Source organism: Saimiri boliviensis, chromosome 10 (assembly GCF_048565385.1).
Source record: "Saimiri boliviensis isolate mSaiBol1 chromosome 10, mSaiBol1.pri, whole genome shotgun sequence".
Lineage (NCBI taxonomy): Eukaryota > Metazoa > Chordata > Mammalia > Primates > Cebidae > Saimiri > Saimiri boliviensis.
In genome coordinates this window covers 102,892,039-102,910,812 of record NC_133458.1, presented here as the reverse complement: position 1 = coordinate 102,910,812, position 18,774 = coordinate 102,892,039, and the positions used below count along the sequence as shown (strand labels likewise).

At 45.6% G+C, this 18,774-nt stretch overlaps 1 protein-coding gene across 3 annotated transcripts in view; it reads left to right on the top strand.

Moving 5' to 3' along the window:
• LANCL2 (LanC like glutathione S-transferase 2) overlaps positions 1-17,905 on the top strand; it is a 61,802-nt gene extending 43,897 nt beyond the window's left edge. For all 3 annotated transcript variants that reach the window (XM_003943859.4, XM_010331753.3, XM_010331752.3), the window contains 3 exons: positions 9,608-9,784; positions 12,631-12,703; positions 15,373-17,905. In XM_003943859.4, the coding sequence (XP_003943908.1) occupies positions 9,608-9,784; positions 12,631-12,703; positions 15,373-15,488 (366 nt within the window). In that variant the 3' untranslated portion in view covers positions 15,489-17,905. The remainder of the gene's footprint in view (positions 1-9,607; positions 9,785-12,630; positions 12,704-15,372) is intronic.
• The last annotated feature ends 869 nt before the right edge of the window (positions 17,906-18,774 follow it).

Genomic DNA, 18,774 nt, shown 5'->3' with positions numbered 1-18,774 from the left:
TACCACTGTGCCCAGCTAATTTTTCATGTTAGTAGAGACAGGATTTTGCCATGTTCCCAAGGCTGGTCTTGAACTCCTGACCTCAGGTGATTTGCCTGCCTCAGCCTCCCAAAGTGCTGGGATTACAGGCATGAGCCACTGTGGTTATCTAATTTTCTCCATTAATCTTTATTGTTTTAGATTTTACCTTTAGGCCTGTGATCTATCTCAAATTAAGTTTTATATATTATATGATGTAACAAATGAGGTTTTTTTTAACCATAAGGATATCTGACTGTTCCCATATTTTTTTGTGGAAAAGACATTTCCTTTTCCCATTTGGTTGATTTTGGTTCCTCTGTCAAAAATCAAATGACCTAGTAAGCCTGGGTCTGTTTCTGGACTCCATTGAGTTCCTTTGGCCTGTTATCTATATGATATTACCATGTTGTTTTTCTTATTCTGCATTTATTGTAAGTTTTGAGATCAGGTAACTTAAGACCTCTAACTTTGTTCTTTTTCAGAATCACTTTGAATATTTTAGGTCCTTTGTATATTCATATAAGTTTTAGAGTCAGTTTGTCAGCTTCTAAAAATGGAGCCTGTTGGAGTTATGAGTCAGAGTGCATTGAATCATTGAATTTCTAGGTCCATTTGGGTAGAACTAACTGCCATCTTTTTTTTCTTGGAGACGGAGTCTTGCTCTGTCACCAGGCTGGCGTGCAGTAGCATGATCTGGGCTCACTGCAACCTCCACCTCCTGGGTTCAAGCAATTCTCCTGCCTCAGCCTCTCGAGTGGCTGGGACTGCAGTTACCTGCCACCATGCCCGGCTAATTTTTTGTCTTTTTAGTAGAGATGGGGTTTCACCATGTTGGCCAGGATGGTCTTGAACTCCTGGCCTTGTGATCTGCCCATTTTGGCTTCCCAAAGTGTGGGATTACAAGTGTGAGTCAGTGCACCCGGCTCCTGGCTAGTTTTTGTACTTTTAGTAGAGGCGACGGTTTGACCATGTTGACCAGGCTGGTCTCCACCGCCTGAGCTCAAGTGATCTGCCCTTCTTGGCCTCCCAAAGTGCTGGGATTACAGGCATGAGCCGCTGTGCCCTGCCAGAACTGACATCTTAATAACGTTGAGTCTTTCTGCTCACAAATGTGGTATATCTCTCCGTGTATATTTTCTTTGATTTCTGTCAGTAGTGCTTTATAGTTCTTGCTGCACAGGCCTTGCACATCTTTTCTTAAATTTATTCCTAAGTATGTTATTTATTTACATTTTCCAATTGTTTATTGTCAGTATATAGAAATACAGTTGCTTTTTTTTTTTTTTTTTGAGACAGAGTCTCACTCTGTCACCCACGCTGAAGTGCAATGACATGATCACGGCTCACTGCAGCCTCTAACTCCCAGGCTCAAGATATCCTCCTGCCTTAGCCTCCCGAGTAGCTGGGACTACAGTCATGCACCACCATGCCTGGCTAATTTTTCTGCTTTTTGTAGAGATGAGGTTTTGCCCTGTTGCCCAGGCTGGTCTTCAAACTCCGAAGCTCTGGATCTGCCCACCTCGACCTCCCAAAGTGCTGGGATTATAAGCTTGAGCCACTGTACCGGGCCACAACTGCTTTTTGTATGTTGACTTTATATTCTGTGCTAAATTCACATATCTGTTCTAGTAGCTTTTTATAGATTACTTAAGATTTTCTGTGTACACATATCTCTGAGTTTTCTTCTTCCTTTACCTCTCTTATTACATTGGTTAGGATCTATAGCAGGTGTCCCCAAACTTTTTACACAGGGGGCCAGTTCACTGTCCCTCAGACCATTGGAGGGCCGCCACATACTGTGCTCCTCTCACTGACCACCGATGAAAGAGGTGCCCCTTCCTGAAGTGCGGCAGGGGGCCGGATAAATGGCCTCAGGGGGCCGCATGCAGCCCACGGGCCGTAGTTTGGGGACGCCTGATCTATAGTATAGTATTGAAGTGGTCAGAATGGACATCTTTGCTTTATACACAGTCATAGAAAAAAAATTAAACATTTCACCGTCAAATAAGCTTTAACTGTTTTTCTTAGATTCCTCTTATCCGATTGAAAAAGTTATGAGTCAGAGTGCATTGAATTACTGAATTTCTAGATCCATTTGGGTAGAACTAACTGACATTTTTTTTTTTGAACTGGTTGTTATGAAGGTATGTTGAGTTTTGTCATTTTTCCCCCTGCATTTATGCAAATGCTCCTGTGGTTTTCCTCTTTTGTTTTGTTAATATGATGATTCTGTATTGATTGGCTTTTTAAAAGTTGAGTCAACCTTGCATTCCTGGTATAAACCTCACTTGGATGTGATTTTTATCCTTTTATTTTTATTAATATTGCTAGATTTAGCTTGCTAATATTTTGTTAAAGATTTTTATGTCTTAGCCAGGCACAGTGGCTCACACCTGCAGTCCCAGCACTTTGGGAGGCCTAGGTGGGCCAATTGCCTGAGGTCAGGAGTTCAAGGCCAGCCTAGCCACCATGGTGAAACCCCATCTCTACTAAACATACAAAAATTAGCGGGACATGGTGGCAGGCGCCTGTAATCCCAGCTACTCGGGTGGCTGAGGCAGGAGAATCGCTTGAACCCAGGAGGTGGAGGTTGCAGTGAGTGGAAGTCACACCATTGCACTCCAGCCTCGGTGACAGGGTAAGACTCCATCTCAAAAAAAAAAAAAAAAAAAAAAAAGATTTTTATGTTTCTATTAGTACATGTTTTCTTTTTCTATAAATCTTTGTTTTTACTAGGTATCAGGATTATGCTGGTCACGTACATGAATTGAAAAGTGTTTTCTCTTATTTTCAGAAAGATTTTGTATACAGTTGGTATTATTATTGCTTAAATGTTTGTGGGAAAGTTTTGTATTTTGAATTCAATTTTACTAATAGAATCATTTTGCATCATTTTTTTAGTTGTATTTTTCTCTTTTTTTTTTTTTTTTTTGAGACAGTTTCACTGTTGTTACCCAGACTGGAGCGCAATGGCACAATCTCGGCTCACTGCAACCTCCACCTCCTGGGTTCAAGCAATTCTTCTGCCTCAGCCTCCTGAGTAGCTGGGACTACAGGCACGTACCACCATGCCCAGCTAATTTTTGCATTTTTCGTTGACCAGGATGATCTCGATCTCTTGACCTCGTGATCCACCCGCCTGGTCCTCCCAAAGTGCTGGGATTACAGGCGTGAGCCACTGCGCCCGGCCAGTTGTATTTTTCAATATGTTTTTTCATTTTATCTAAGTTGTCAAATTTATTGGCATAATGTCATTCATATCTCATTTTTTAATGTATAGTAAGGTCTGTTAGTTTTTTTTTATTCTTTTTTCTTTTCTTTTTCTTTTTTTGAGATGGAGTCTCATGGTTTCTCCCAGGCTGGAGTGCAGCAGCACGATCTTGGCTCACTGCAACCTCTGCTTCCCAGGTTCAAGCAATTCTCCTGCCTCAGCCTTTCATGTAGTTGTGATTACAGGCACAACCATCATGCTTGACTAATTTTTGTGTTTTTAGTAGAGACGGGGTTTCACCATGTAGGCCAGGCTGGTCTCAAACTCCTGACCTTAAGTAATCTGCCTGCTTCAGCCTCCCAAAATGTTGGGATTACAGGTGTGAGCCACTAGACCAGCCTCTCTTTTATATTTGATATTAGTAATTTATGTTTTTCTCTCTTTCATCTGTCTAGCTAGCAGCCTATTAAAGTTTTATTGATCTTTCAAATAAATGCATTTATAAATTTTAGCTTTATTTTCTATTTTATTGATTTTTCTCCTTTTCTTTTTAAAACTTCCTTCTATGGGTCTGGGCACTGTGGCTCACTCCTATAATTCCAGCACTTTTAGAGGCCAAGGTGGAGGCTAGGCACAAGTTCAAGACCGATCTGGGCAACTTAGTGAGACCTCATCTCTATAAAAAATCCAAAATTATCTGGGCATGGTGGTGCCACTGCACTCGAGCCTAGGTGACAGAGTGAGACCCTGTGTCAAAAAAACAAAAAATAAAAATAAGTAAAATTTCTTTCTATGAACTTTAGATTTGCTTTGCTGTTTTGAAGAGGAATCTTAGGTTTGTACCTTTCTTTTTTTCTAATATAAGTAAAGCTTTATATTTTCCTCTAAGCACTATTTAAGCTCCATTCCCAAGTATTTTATGTCTTGTTTTCATTTTCATTTAGTTCTAGATATTCCCTAATTACCCACATGATTTCTCTTTTGATTCATGGGTTATTTAGAAGTGGGTTGTGTATTTTTCAGATATTTGACAGTTGTATAGATATTTTTATTGATTTCTGATTTAATTCCATTGTTGTTACAGAACATATCATGTACGATTTGATCTTTATAAATTTACTTAGACATATTTTATGACCCAGTATTTAGTCTGTCCTGGTGAACATCTCACGTGCATTTGAATGTAATGCATACTCTCCAGTTGTCAGGCATAGCGTGCCAGTGCTGGAAATGTCGGCTGGGCCTGTGGTTGGATGCATTGTTCAGATCTTCAGTTACAGAGGTCAGCAAACTTCCTGTAATGACCCAGATAGAAAATATTTTAGGCTTGCCCATGATCTCTGCAGCCACGCAGTTCTGTCATTGTAGCAGAAAAGCAGCCACAGTGTGTGAATGAACCGTCATGGCCACACTCCCAGGGAGCTTTGTTTACAGATTAGACTGTGTGGGCTTGTAGGTTGCTGTCCCTCACAGATTTGCCTTACGTGTATGTTTATTCAGTCATGGGAGGAGGAGTTTTACATTCTCCCAGCTGTTAACCGTATGTTTATTTTCTTCTCTTTAATTTTCATAGTTTTTGCTTCGTGTATTTTGAGGCTCTGTCTTAATACATGCTTATGATGGTTATGTTTTCCTAATGAATTGACTCTTATCATCATGTAATGTTCCTTTTATCTCTGGTAATATTCTTTGTCTTGAAATCTACTTTGATATTAATGCAGTTGTTCCAGCATTTTATAATTACTGCTTACATGACATATCCTTTTGCTTTCAACCTGTATGGGACTTGCGTTATATTTAGTCTAATACTCTCAGTGTTTTAATTGGAATTAGTTCATATATATTTAAGGTAATTATTATTATTATTTTTTTTTTTTGAAACGGAGTTTCACTTGTTACCCAGGCTGGAGTGCAATGGCGCGATCTCGGCTCACCGCAACCTCCGCCTCCTGGGTTCAGGCAATTCTCCTGCCTCAACCTCCTGAGTAGCTGGGATTACAGGCATGCGCCACCATGCCCAGCTAATTTTTTTGGATTTTTTAGTAGAGACGGGGTTTCACCATGTTGACTAGGATGGTCTCAATCTCTTGACCTTGTGATCCACCCGCCTCGGCCTCCCAAAGTGCTAGGATTACAGGCTTGAGCCACTGCGCCCGGCCTAAGGTAATTATTGATGTGGTTGGATTTAGCGCTGCCATTTAACATTTTTTCCAATTAAATTTTGTGTTTTTGCTCCCTCTGTTTTTTGTTTGTTTGTTTGTTTTCCTGTCTTTGTGTGTGTGTGTGTTGGGGGGGTGGAGATAGGAGACTTTTTTAGGATTCTCTTTTAATTTTTCTGTTGACCTTTTTTTTTTTTTTTTTTTTTTTTGAGATGTAGTCTTGCTCTGTCACCCAGGTTGGAGTGCAGTGGCGCAACCTCAGCTCACTGTAACCTCCGCCTCCTGGGTTCCAGTGATTGTCTTGCCTCAGCCTGCCAAGTAGCTGGGACTACAGGCACACGCCACCACACCTAGCTAGCTAATTTTTATATTTTTAGTAGAGACGGGGTTTTACCATGTTAGCCAGGCTGGTCTTGAACTCCTGAGCTCAGGTGATTCACCTTGGCCTCCCAAAGTGCTGGGATCACAGATGTGAGCCGCACCTGGCCCTCTATTGACTCTTTAACTGTATCTGGTTGCACATGTTTTTTAGTAATTGCTATAGGGGTTGTAATATATATCCTTTGCTTTTCACAATCTCCTTAGAGTTAACACTGAGCCACTTTGCATAACCCGTAGGAAACTCATAGGAAGGTGGTTCTGCTTACTCCAGCGCTTTGTGACCCGTCTGCCATATTTATGAAATCTACAAATGTGGTAAACCAGTAGTATAATGTTAGAATTTTTGCTTTATTTTTAATTTAAAAAAAAATGGTTTTTGAAGAGACAGGGTCCTCACTGTGTTGCCCAGGCTAGTCTTGAACTCCCAGGCCCAAGTGATCTTCCCGCTTTGGCCTCCTAAAGTGCCGAAATTAGAGGTGTGAGCTACCATGCCTGGCCAGAAGTTTTGCTATAAATAGCCCTGAATATTTTCTTTTAATTGATACAAGCAAAAGAGACAGTTTTGATATTTATTTGCATATTTCCCATTTTTAGATAGTGGTCTTTGTTTCTTCCTGAAGATCCTGATTTCTCTCTGGTATTATTTTTTTCATCCTGTAGAACTTTACGTAGCTCTTCCTGTATTCCGTATTTGGTGGCAACAGATTGATTTTCGTTTGTCTTAAATTTGTCTTTATTTCACCTTTATTCTGAAATACATTTTTGCTGGGCGTGGAATCCTAGATTGACTTAATTTCTTTCAGGTGCTTGAATGGCAGTGTTCCATTGCCGTCAGCCGCTGGCGTTCTGAAGTCATTCTTTGCACTGTTCTCTTGGATGGAACAAGTGCTTTTCTCCTGAGGCTTTCACGGTTTCCTCTTAATTTTTGGCTTTCAGTCATTTAATTGTTACATACCTAGATGTATTTGTATGTATCGTGGTTAAGATCCTTTGAATTTGAACTTGTAACCGTGTGTCTTTTAGTACACTGCGTGGCTGTTGGGACTCTCCTTTCCTACAGGTTCCTGAGGCTTTTGTTTTCCAGGTTTCTTGTTCTCTGTAAGTCGGATCAGATGATCGCTATTTTCGTGGCTTTGTATTCACTTGTGATTTCTTCTGTTACGTCCAGTCTGCTCTTAAACCCACACATCGAGTGTAGTGATTTTACCTGTTGATATTTTTCTAGGTCCAGAATATCCATTCGTTTCTGTGTTATCCTATCTTTCTCTTTTGAGGGTTCACTGATGATGCTTTTAATTCCCTTTTCATCTGTGAAGATATTTCTAATAACTGCCTGAAACCCTTGTCTCTGTTTCTGACGTTGGGGTCATCTTGGGATCCTCACAGCAAGCCACTGAGCTGGAGGAATGTCATCCTTTTATCGTTGAGAAAACTTAAGACATAGAGATTCAGTGACTTATCCAAGGTCACTCAGTTAGAAGTGACAGTAGGGACTTTAGCTCAGGCTGTCTGACCCCAGAGCCCACATCTTAGCTGCCTTTGTGACTGACAGAAGGGGCCCTGTTTTTGTCCTATGCAGTCCTGTCCTCCGACTCCACAGCCCTCAGGTTTTCCTTTGCATCACGATGTCTCTCCACACTATGTCCTACACTGCCTAGGGAAACTTACCAAGTGGGGGAGGTAATGTGGATAGGTCCATGGATTTTCTAGCCCATGTAGGTTGCTGTAATACACTGTGGAGAAGATGAATCTGTGATTAAGTCCTGGAGCTTTTTTCCATAATTCTGGATTCTCAGATATCTCAGTGTTAGAAGTAGCTGTTTGCCTAGAGCATGAGTGTCTGTGGCGGGCGGGGGCCAACGTTACCACGCTGAGAATCGGCAGTGCAGGCGGTGTTGTGGGCATGGCTCCAGCAGCCTCAGCCTCACGGCACAGGGACAGCATGAAGAAACCCTGAACAATTTCCCTGTGGACCCTCACTCACCCAGGCTCCTACCAGCAGGGGCAGCTGCCCTCACTCTCTGTGTGATTTCAGCACAGCCTCTAACACATTATCTTCTCACTCATTAGCTTTGACCGAATAGTTCTTAGGATGGGAAAACAGGTTTTCCTTTACAGTGCATTTTCAGAGGCTTAAGATGCAAGTGACAGGATGAAGCATGTGTACTGGCATGATAAAGTGGAAAGAGTAATGGTTTATCATAGCCGGGAAATAGCCAGCACTGCCCACGTGCTGGGCACTGTTCCAGGAGCTCCGTGGATGTGATCACATTTTAATCCTCACAGCAAGCCACTGAGCTGGAGGAATGTCATCCTTTTATCGTTGAGAAAACTTAAGACATAGAGATTCAGTGACTTATCCAAGGTCACTCAGTTAAAAGTGACAGTAGGGACTTTAGCTCAGGCTGTCTGACCCCAGAGCCCACATCTTAGCTGCCTTTGTGACTGACAGAAGGGGCCCTGTTTCTGATTCCTTAACAACCTACCTTTGGGAACATTTAATCTCCCTGGTGATTTGCTCTGCCTCTGTTTCCCGCTCTGCCCATCTAGACACTAGTCACAGTTCATGCCCTGTCCCCTCACTGCCACCTTTTTCCTGTGGCCAAAGAGCCCTTCTCAGCTAAGTGCCCAGCTCATCAGTCACAAGTAGAGAGACCTGACCTGTCAACCAAGTGGTGATGACCTTTGTGGATCTGATTCATTGTCCAAAACCTATTTGCACTGGAATGGGATGAGGGCAGCAGGTAGGGATAACTAAGAACAGATTCTGAAGAAAGGATCAGGGAAACAGTACCTGGCACGTGAAGAGAAAAAAGAAAACGCACAAGGGAATCTCAAGAGGTGAAAACCCACAGCTTCCTCTTGCCGTGTCCTGCCTTTACTGAGCCTGCCTGTCTCTGCAGCTGACCGTATAAGCAGCATTTGCACCTGGACCCCAGAAAGCTTCGTGCCAGCTTCCTTGGGGTGGGTGAAGATGGATCTTGCCAGCCTGGTGGTGCGGGGTCCTCGGGTCCTGTTGACGTGTGCTGACCAGCATGTTGGACACTCCTGCCCTGCTGACGGGGCCTCACTCTCTTGATTGCCTTCTACAAGAGCAGAAGTTTTAGAGCTATGGGACGTACATCCCAAGAAAGAAGGAAAACATTTTACCAAAAAGATACGGCAGCTTTAATTTTAATTTTAAAAACTAAATTTTAGGATTACTTTGGTAAAACCATGAAACAGAAGGAGGAGAAGGGGGATAGGCTAATGCAGGGGCCCGTGGCCCCCAGGCTGGGAACCGGTACTCATTCACGGCCTGTTGGGGACCGGGCTCACAGCAGGAGGTGAGCTGCAGTGAGCAAGCGAAGCTTCATGTGTATTCACGGCCGCTCCCCATCACTCATTCCCGTTAGAGCTCTGCCACCTGTCAGATCAGCGGCCACATTAGATTTTCATAAGAGATCGAACCATATCGTGAACTGCTTATGCGAGGGATCTGGGTTACGTGCCCCTTAGGACGATTTAACGAATGCCTGTGGATCCGAGGTGGAACAGCTTCATCCCGAAAGCATCCTCACTCCCCTTCCTGGTCCGTGGGAAAATGGTTCCAGGAAAACAGTCCCTAGTGCCAGAAAGGTTGGAGACCGCGGGGCTAATGGATTGAAATTGTGAGGTTCTATGTATGGTGTTGCTGGTGGTTTTTTTTTTTTTTTTTTTTTTGGTCTGTTTTAGGCCCCAATGCCATTTCAGTTTTCCCAACGTCATGCCATGTTCTAATCAGAAAAGGAAAGTGTTTTGCAAACTCTTCATTGAAGCCGTCTTTTTAGCACTGCTTTGTTTTTCATTTGCCCAGGTCTTTAAGGAGGAGAAGTACTTGAAAGAGGCCATGGAGTGCAGCGATGTGATTTGGCAGCGCGGTCTGCTGCGGAAGGGCTACGGGATCTGCCACGGGACTGCTGGCAATGGCTACTCCTTCCTGTCCCTTTACCGTCTCACGCAGGATAAGAAGTACCTCTACCGAGCTTGCAAGGTGAGGGCGGCTCTGCTTAACTGCTTCCGAACAAAGCCGAGCGTGCAGAGTCCGGAAGTACAACTCCTGTTCCTTCTTTTAGCCTGGTTCTCCCAGCTCTGGAGCTTCCTCCTGTTCTTCCGGCACAGCCTTGTCTGTGGCTTCTCTGGGCCATAGTGTCCCTGTCTGTGGAATGGGGAGCACACGTCAGTGGCTTCTGAAGAATATACGTCCTGGAGTCACTCCCTGACTAGAATTACCACCTGTGCCATTTATTCGTTTATGAGTTTGGACATGTCTCTTCCTCAAGCCTCAGTTTCCTCATTTGTACAGACAGAAAAAAACTATGACGCACCTCCTAAGGGTGTTCCAAGCAGAACTGAGCTGATCTGCCAGAACCCTCTGGTGGCTTCCCATCGACTGTAGATGGAGCCCATGCTCCTCCGCCGGGTTGACAGAGCCCTGTGCCCGGGCGCTTGTCTATGTCCCCACCTGGTCTCCTCACCTCACCTTGCTCTCTAACCCGCCACACGACAGCCACACCACCCCTCTAAGAACGGAGTATGTCACTCCTGTTTCTGCTGGGCTTGTCTTAACCATCCCCGCAGGAATGCTCTTCCCCTGCCAGGTGGCTCCTTACCATGCGGATCAGAACTGTGACGTTCTCAGAGGGACCTTTGAGACCCCCGAAGTGGATGGTCACTCAGTTGCTCGTTGCATGTTTTTGCTTGTTTCTTGAGAGTGTGGCTGGTAGAGCATAAGCCCCTTGATCTTGTTTGTCTGGGTCACTGTTCTACACTAGCACCTGGCGCAGTGTATAGCACCGAGTAGAAACTCCGTAAACGTGCACTGGACGTGTCAAGATGAGTGGCACAGAGCAGGACTTAGTAAGCGTTAGCTAGTATTTTTATTATGTGCACATTTCACAAAGTATAGTTGTGTGCACACAGAAAAGTTTGGAAGAAAATGCACCAAAGTGTGTACAGTGCCCTTGATAGAGGGAGGCACAGCAGCTGATGTTTCTTTATCCCTTTCGAACATCTGCTGCTTTAGAAGCCTTTTCTCAACCCAAGCGGAATGGGCCCCCCTTGTTGGTGTGCCGGAAGTGCACACACAACACAGCGTCTGTGGCTCCCCTACTTAGGGAAGCCTGGGGGAGGCTGGGGAAGCAAAGAGGGCATCCTGGCAGGGCGGCTCAGCGAGGGACATCTCGGGCAAGACCTGAAGGAAAGCTTGAAAGTAAGCGAAGGGGGAGGAGGAAAGATGCGCAAAGGAGAAGACGCTGCTGTTCCCAAGGCCCGGAGGTGTGAGCGCCCAGCGCCTGTGCCAAGCGCACCGTGGCCGGAGCCCGGGGGTGGGGCAGAGCAGGAGCCCGCGAGCTGGGAACAGCGAGATTCCGCAGGCCTGGGCCGGCCTCGATGATGTGATGATGGGACATGATTATGCAAACGTGGGCAACGCCAGAGGACCGCACGAGGGCTGAAACACAGCCAGTTTTTTTTAAAGATGAGGGGTTTTTCCAGTGGGCCAGGCAGGGGTGGCCGGCAGAGGTGGAATGCAGTTCTGATGAGAAGAGCTTGGGCGGAGCCGCCCAGCGTGAACCAGCTCAGTGTGTTCCTGATGCCGCAGGCACTTCAGCCTTTGGGATGCAAAGGGAAGGAAAGATGTGGCGAAAGGTGGAGTCAGACAGGTGGGCAGAGTCCTTCCCTGTAGCCAGTTGTTCTCAACCTTGTACCACTGGGAAGCTTTCAAATCATGCCTGGATCTCACTCGAGAGCAGTTAAATGAGGAAGCCTCAGCACTAATAGTTTTCAAGCTCCCCCGGTAATTTTAATCGCTAGCATTGGATACTGATTTGGAAGATGGGGGGTCATGGAAGGGTTTAGAATCCATATTCAGACTCCTCTTTTAGAAAGGTTACTGTGGTCCCAGTGGGAAGAATGAGGCGGGCTTGGGTTTCTGCAAATTGCAGTTTAGTAATTCATGCAAGAAATGTTGAGTCATAAACCAAAGCTTGGTTGGGATAACGGATGAGACATTTAGAAACACCTAGGATGTAAAGCCCACAGAATTTAAAGCATGTTTTCAAATGTGGAAAGATGGAAATATCTGAATGTCTTCCTGTTGTCTGACTTGGAAAACTGGGTAGGTGGGCCATCAAACAAGCTAAGAGGGAGCGGTTGGGAGGGTAAAAGCAGAGCAGGTTTCATTTCACAAGTGCTGAACTTGATACTCCTCATGTTTATTACCTAGGATTCTTAGTATACAAATGACCCTTCAAATTATGTTAGCTGCGGCAAAAAAGGGAAGTGTATTAAAACGATAGGGAAACACCCAGTGAAGAGGTCTCAGAAGAAAGGGTCAAGGAGCTCAGAGGAGAGCGCAGGGAGGGCTGAGGAGCTGTGAAGGCGGGGAGGCTGCGGTGAGAGGCGGCGCCCCAGCCAGGGCTGAAGCTGCCTGTTTCCCAGCTGGGGCCAGGGGAGCCCGCAGCCGCTGCTGAGGGCTGTTTCAGAGCCAGGGTTTTTTGTTTAGGATAGAGCAGGCATTTCAAGTTGCTTCTGGAATCATTAGCTGAAGGGGCAGGAGGCAGGTGCAAGGGAAGACAGAGTGTCACTGAGTCATTCAGTTTCCACCTCGGACTTCCCAGCAGCCGTAAGGCAGACCCCACCTACAGCTGACGCAGCGACAGGCGGAGGCAAGGGGACTTGCTGAGCCTCACCCCCGGAAGAGGGGGCGCGGGAGCCCACACTGAATGCCCTACACCTGGGGCCCACTTTCCTGATTGCTGTGAAGACGCTGCATTCTCACTTGTTGCCTTTTCGCCAAGTAGAAACTCCAGTCTTAAAAAGAAATCCCTTTCTTTTCAGTTTGCAGAGTGGTGTCTAGATTATGGAGCACATGGGTGCCGCATTCCTGACAGACCCTATTCGCTCTTCGAAGGTAAGAGGGAGAAAAATGCGATGGTTTAAACGTTTGGACAGGTGAAATTGGTCCTCCTGTCCTTGTGGACTGGCCCTGTTCACATTTGACCTGGCTCAAGTAATATTTCCAAACTGTAAAGTAACAGTCAGCAAATTAGCTTATTGCTGAAAATTCTGTCGGCTCTCTCAACTTTACCTGTTTTTTGCTCCTGTGAATGTCTTCCAAGTGTTCTTAGATCTTTTGTGAGGTGTCTGTGCAGACAGAACACAGAAGTCTTGCTGTTAGCAATGGAAGAAAGAGTTCCCTCCTCCGCATTTCATCTGTAATGTGGCGTATTTAATATTGGTGTAATCAGAGGAATAGATCTAATATAAAGAAGTGTGAATAATATTAGCAGTTAGAAATATTAGTAATTAGAAAAAATAGCAAGTGTGAATATTGAAGAAAGTTCTGAAAAGAAGAGCAATGATAGGCAGTCAGTGAAAGCAGCAGGAGTTCCCCCGAGTCCACTGTAGGCAAGCAAAGGGAAGGTGAGACAGGAGCGCAGACCCAGGTCCCGTAAACAGACACGGATATTTGTTAGATTTCTCTGTGGGTGTGGGCGTGCTTTCTGGTTTTTGCATTTATATTCATGAAGGATATTGACCTACAGTTTTTCTGTTTTGTGCTTTCTTGGTCTGGTTTTGGTATCAGGGCCATACCGACCTAATGAACCGTATTGAGAAGTATCCTCTTGTGTTTTCTGGAACATACTGTGTGTTAATTGGTGGAAGAATTGGTATTAATGTAACTTAAATGTTTGGTGGAATTCTCCAGTACAAACTTCTAGGTCTGGAGATTTATTTTTCTGGACTTTTAAAACAAATTCAATGTTTAAAATAATGATAGGGCTGTTGAAGTTACCTATTTCCCGTTGGGTGAGTGGCCGTCATTTGCAGTTTTTGAGGAATGGGTTCACTGCGTGCACGTGGTGAAATGCATGTGCGTGAGCTGCTGGCTGTACTCCCCCACCGTCCGCTTGACGTCTCCATCGTCTGTAGTGGTATGTCCTGTTGTAGTTTTCATGTTGGCAATATTTTTAAATCACATTTTAGAAATATGAGCAGGAAACAGAGCATGTATCAGCTCTTTTGCAGAAAATGATCTTTTTAATATTGAAAGGAATCGTAAGGAAAAGTATTTATTAGAATAAAAGTTTTAGTACTCTGTCATAGAAACGCAGTGCATTTACATCAGATGTAACCGAGTTAATGCCTGAACTCTAAATGCAGTTCATTAAGTTTATAATAGCACGTCCAGAGCTCCAGTGTGGCTTTGGATGTACAGCTCCCTACAGGCGGGGAGTTAATAGGCCACTCCTTCCCCTGTGCCTTGCCAGTGCCTGCCAGACAGAACTGTGGGGACCCTCACCAAATTCCCGTCGGGGGGCAGAGGGACCATGAGGCTGTGTGCCTAGCAGTGCAGCCCACTGTGGCAAACTGGCCGGCTGGAGGAACCACCGGGGCTCTCTGGCACCTGGCACCCCTTCCAAAGGAGCTCACTCCTGCCGTGAGTGCACCGCCCAGCAGGTCCGCTGCCCACACACCCAAGCAGGAAAGGCAGCTTAATCCCCACAGGGCCTGCGGTAGGGCTTCCTGTGGTTGTTATGGGTCCCTGTTTACTTCTCATGGTCAGTGGTTTTCTAATTTCTTAAAAATAAGTTTCTGGAACCCTTTCTTCAAACAAAAACTTAAAGAGAAGGTTTGAAACACTCAGATGACTTTGAGTAGGAAAAATGGGGAAACAATTTGTGACGTGCTGTTCGCCTGTAAGAAGGGGCCAACTATGAACACGTACAGAATGTGAATGAATCGCAGGAACCCTGATGACGGAGCCAGATACAAGGGCCGTACTCTGTAGCCACACTCATAAGAGTGCCAAAGCAGGCCGAACTCATCCGTGGTGGACCAAGACCAGGCTGCCACTTACCTCTGGGGGGACCACAGGGCGGGAGGGCTGGAGAGGGGTACGCAGAACTTCCTGGAGTGGTGGGAATGTTCCAGGTCTTCATCGGGTCTTGTTTGCACAGTGTATGCATTTGACAAAACTCAGAGAAGTACACTTCGCATTTGTGTGTTTCATTGTGCGTGAATTTTACATCACAAGAAAAACTATGAACAAAACTTTGTAAGAGAGAAATTATTCTGATTTGAGTGGGGACAGGAGACCTGGAGGCCTTGGTGGGCTGCTAGCATCTTCCCCACCCCACACCCTTCCCATGCTGCTGTGAGTCTAGTTGAAAACCCTCTGCTTCATTACTGCAATGATTTGGGGTGGGGATTTTGACCAAATTAAGGTTTATTTAAAAAAAAAAATTCTTCAAATATAAAGAAGACATAAAATGCAACTTTGAGCATATACAGGCTCTGAGGGGAAGCTCTGTGTGTAGGAATATCGTAATTAGCAGCATCCATAACTTTCATGGCGATTCTGTGATGTCACCTTAAAGTTTCAAGATATAAGATTAAAGCCCAGTAACCAATTTTTAAAATATAAGATAGCAAGGAAAAGGATATCTTCATTTTTTTAATGAAGTCGTCTTGGGAGTCCTCAGCACCTTTTCCACATGCTTGCAGCCCCCGGTAAAAAGTCAGTGTTAGACACCACCCTTGTGCCATTCCTAAGAGGCTCCTCCTTCTACATTGCAGGTATGGCTGGCGCTATTCACTTTCTCTCCGATGTCCTGGGACCAGAGGCATCACGGTTTCCAGCATTTGAACTTGACTCTTCGAAGAGGGATGAAAAGGTGCAAAAAGACAACTAAAATACCCATTGGGACCAAAAGCCACCAGATTGTTTAGTGCCTGACACAGAAACAACTGGGAATCCTGAAAGAGAAAAAAAGCAGACCCCGTCCCAGGCCCCTCTGTTAGGGCATGAGTGACCGAAGCCATCCATCAGCATTTTGTAAGGGTGCCCTCACCAGTATAAAACATGACTTCTTCACACCCGGATTCTCTGTAGTGTTTGCATGTTTCTCGGTGTTCGTTGTCTCCAGGTGTAAGCTGCTTTAAGTGGAAGGCTCTTCTCTTCATGGGACTCGGAGCTGACCACGCATGAGTATATGGCGGTGTCCACTCTTCCATATAAAATGTATGAAGCGGGATTTCTTCCATATTGTCAAACGAGAGAACAGGTGATGTCTATCCTGTATATCAGAAAGACGATCTGGGGTCTGTCCTAGTGACAATACATTGTCAGCCTTTTCCGTGGCGCCTTCCGGATGAGCATGAGGGAATGAGCACTCCAGGATGGACAGGAGCAGCCGGTGCGCAGGGGCTTGCTGGGGGGGTTTAGGATGCTCAGCGGAACGCTTCCTGTTTGGGCTCTGCGCTCACCTCGGTGTTCTAAAGAAGCCTCTGTGCACTGCAGCTCTGCCAGGGCTCTGTTCCCAGCAGAGGCTGCAGGTGCTCTGTGTAGAGTCCAGGGCAGCCAGAGCCCTGGGGAGGAGACTTCTGGACCCAAAGGGAGCTTTCCCAAGATGCCCTTGGTGGCTACACTGCAGGCAGCAGCGGCTGAGTGCTGGCAGGTACAGAACATTTACCCAGTATCTGCTACTAAGACAGGCTCCACCTCAGTTTATCAGTATGATAAGTTACTGTGATAAGCAGAGTAAGTACATTCCAGATGGGTTATTATAGATGAACAGACACTCAACTGGACTCATGTCCCCGCAATTAAACGTATTTCAACCTTTTGGAAAGTTATCAGATTCTAAATTTGGAATGAATGCATTTCATATTTTTTGTCTACTTTGGGGTGATAAAAAGTATTAGCCCTCATTTATAGACAAGAGAGACATCGTGTTCTAACCGACAACATTATGGTATCTGTGTGACATTTTTTAATTTTAAAAATTTAAAACCTTTTTAATTTTAAAAAATGTGGGCAGTAAGCTGGGGTCGCCTACACTCATTAATTCTGTGGTGTAGATTTCAGGTTTTGGAAGGCTTTCTGTCATCCTGGAACAAGTGGTCTGGAACTAAGTACTCAAGTTGTGAGCTAAGGCTTGTGTCGTGAAAGACAAGAGGACTCTCGAGAGCCCAGTCCTTGTCTGCAGGGGGCACTCTGAGCACTTCCCAGCCCGTGTCCACTCCTCTCAGACAGGAGAAAGAAAAACGTCAGTTTAGGAGAAAAGTCTCCTTTTTACGTGTATGGTTGTGTGTGGGGCTGGTATCCTAAATCTGTTACATTCAGCTTCCAAACAATGCCTGGAGAGTCTCTGCTGCAGACACCCTTGCCCCTGAGTCATGATGATTTTCTTTCATGTTAGATTGATGACTTCTGTGAATATAAATCATCCTGGTCTGATTTTACCTGGCCTCCTGGGTCTGCTGATGGGCTTCACAAGCAGTCCAGCAGCCCACACCTGCAGGCAGGATGCTGTCGTCAACGAGCCAAGGGCAGCTGCTTGGCAGAAGACCTTACACGGTGTCCAACCTCATCCAGATGACATTGTTCTCATCCTCCCTGCCCAATTCATCAAAACATAACGCATCACAGAGCTCAGTCGTGAGGTCCTGCCTGCCCGTTTCTCAAGGGAAGCCAGGAGGCAGCACAGGCGGCACGGGGCTTCCAGGGTGGCCCCTCTCAGAGGAGGCGGTGGCTCGTGGTGCAGCCAGGTGTCTGCAGAGCAGCCCAAGGGTGGCCGAGGGGTCCAGGTGTCCCCCCAGGCGAGTCCATCCACACACGTGTTTGAAAAACACTGGTCTTTCTAACACACTGAGGGAAAGACTTTAAAAATCTGTGTAATAAATGGAGGAGATTTTGTTTACAGATTTTTTTTAAAGCCACCAGGGTTGACGCCTTCTTACTTATCCACTAGATGTCAACAGAGGTGCTGTTCTGTGGCTCTGCATTAATCCCTGCCTCTTGTCTGTTACGTGTGCTGCTGGTGACAGTAATTCCAGCTCCGTCCCTGCAGGCAAAGGAGAAACGGGACACACTTCACAGGACAGAGGATTGACAGAAGTCAGTTTAAGAGAAGTGTTTGAGTCAGACTTCAGATATCTCATTCATTTCTTGGATTTGTGTTCACAATTGTGTTCTCTAAAATGTGTCTAAATTTTAAAAATATGTACATGCATAATATCATCTTAAAATATGAAGGAAAGGATTTGATGTCCACAAAAAGTGTTTGAGGTTCTTTGATTTTGTTAGTAAAAGCCAGTTCTGTGTTGACCTGTGGAATCATCATTTGTTTTCATTTCTCTGTGTTTGAGAGTGACATTGGTTAGGAGCAATGGCGACTCTTCTGAAGGTTGGATTCTTCACTGAAAAACGTGGCAGTTGCTCGCCACACAGTGTTCTAGTGGCAGGTTTCTATGCATGCGTTCTTTTTGATTGCAGCAAGACCTTTGGAACCCCGGGTAAGAACAGCCACATCTATTGAGCTCCCTCCTTATGACGGGCCCTGTGTTTTCACCACAGCACTGGGAGTGGGGACTGTTACTACCACTTTCTCACAGACTACACAGTGCCGGACTTGCCCAGCGTCACTCAGTCCACGCGTGGGACAGTCGGGTCAGACCCACGTGGCGCTCATGGTGCTAAGTTATGCCCATTCCTTCTTCCCCTGCATGCTCGATGCAGGAAGAAAGCCGTGGACACCGAGGAGGGCCGTGCAGCGTGGCCACGAGCACACGGCTAGTGAACAGAAAAGCGGGACCACGCAGGGCCACTTCCTCTGGCCCTGTCATCTCTACTCCCCCACAGTCTGATAGGTGGGGAGGGACGCTATAGCCATTTATTGGAATTGAAACTGCTTTTTAACTCGGTAAGGCAGTTTTCACGTCTGTTGCTTCATTTGCTAACTTTACAAAAACAATGGTCCAGGTTTAAAGTCCAGGTTCCTTAAGACATCTTTACAGACCCTCTCCACTCCCGCCCCAGCTTCTAAGCTGCCCTGTGCTGCAGCTTCTAAGGTGCTCCTCCCTTTCCTGAGCCTCCTAATCTGGCAAGAGGCCCCATGAGATGGGACATCGGTGATCCTCAGGAGGCCTGAGCGTACTACATTGCATGCAGAATTCTGTGTGCATATGAGCACTAAC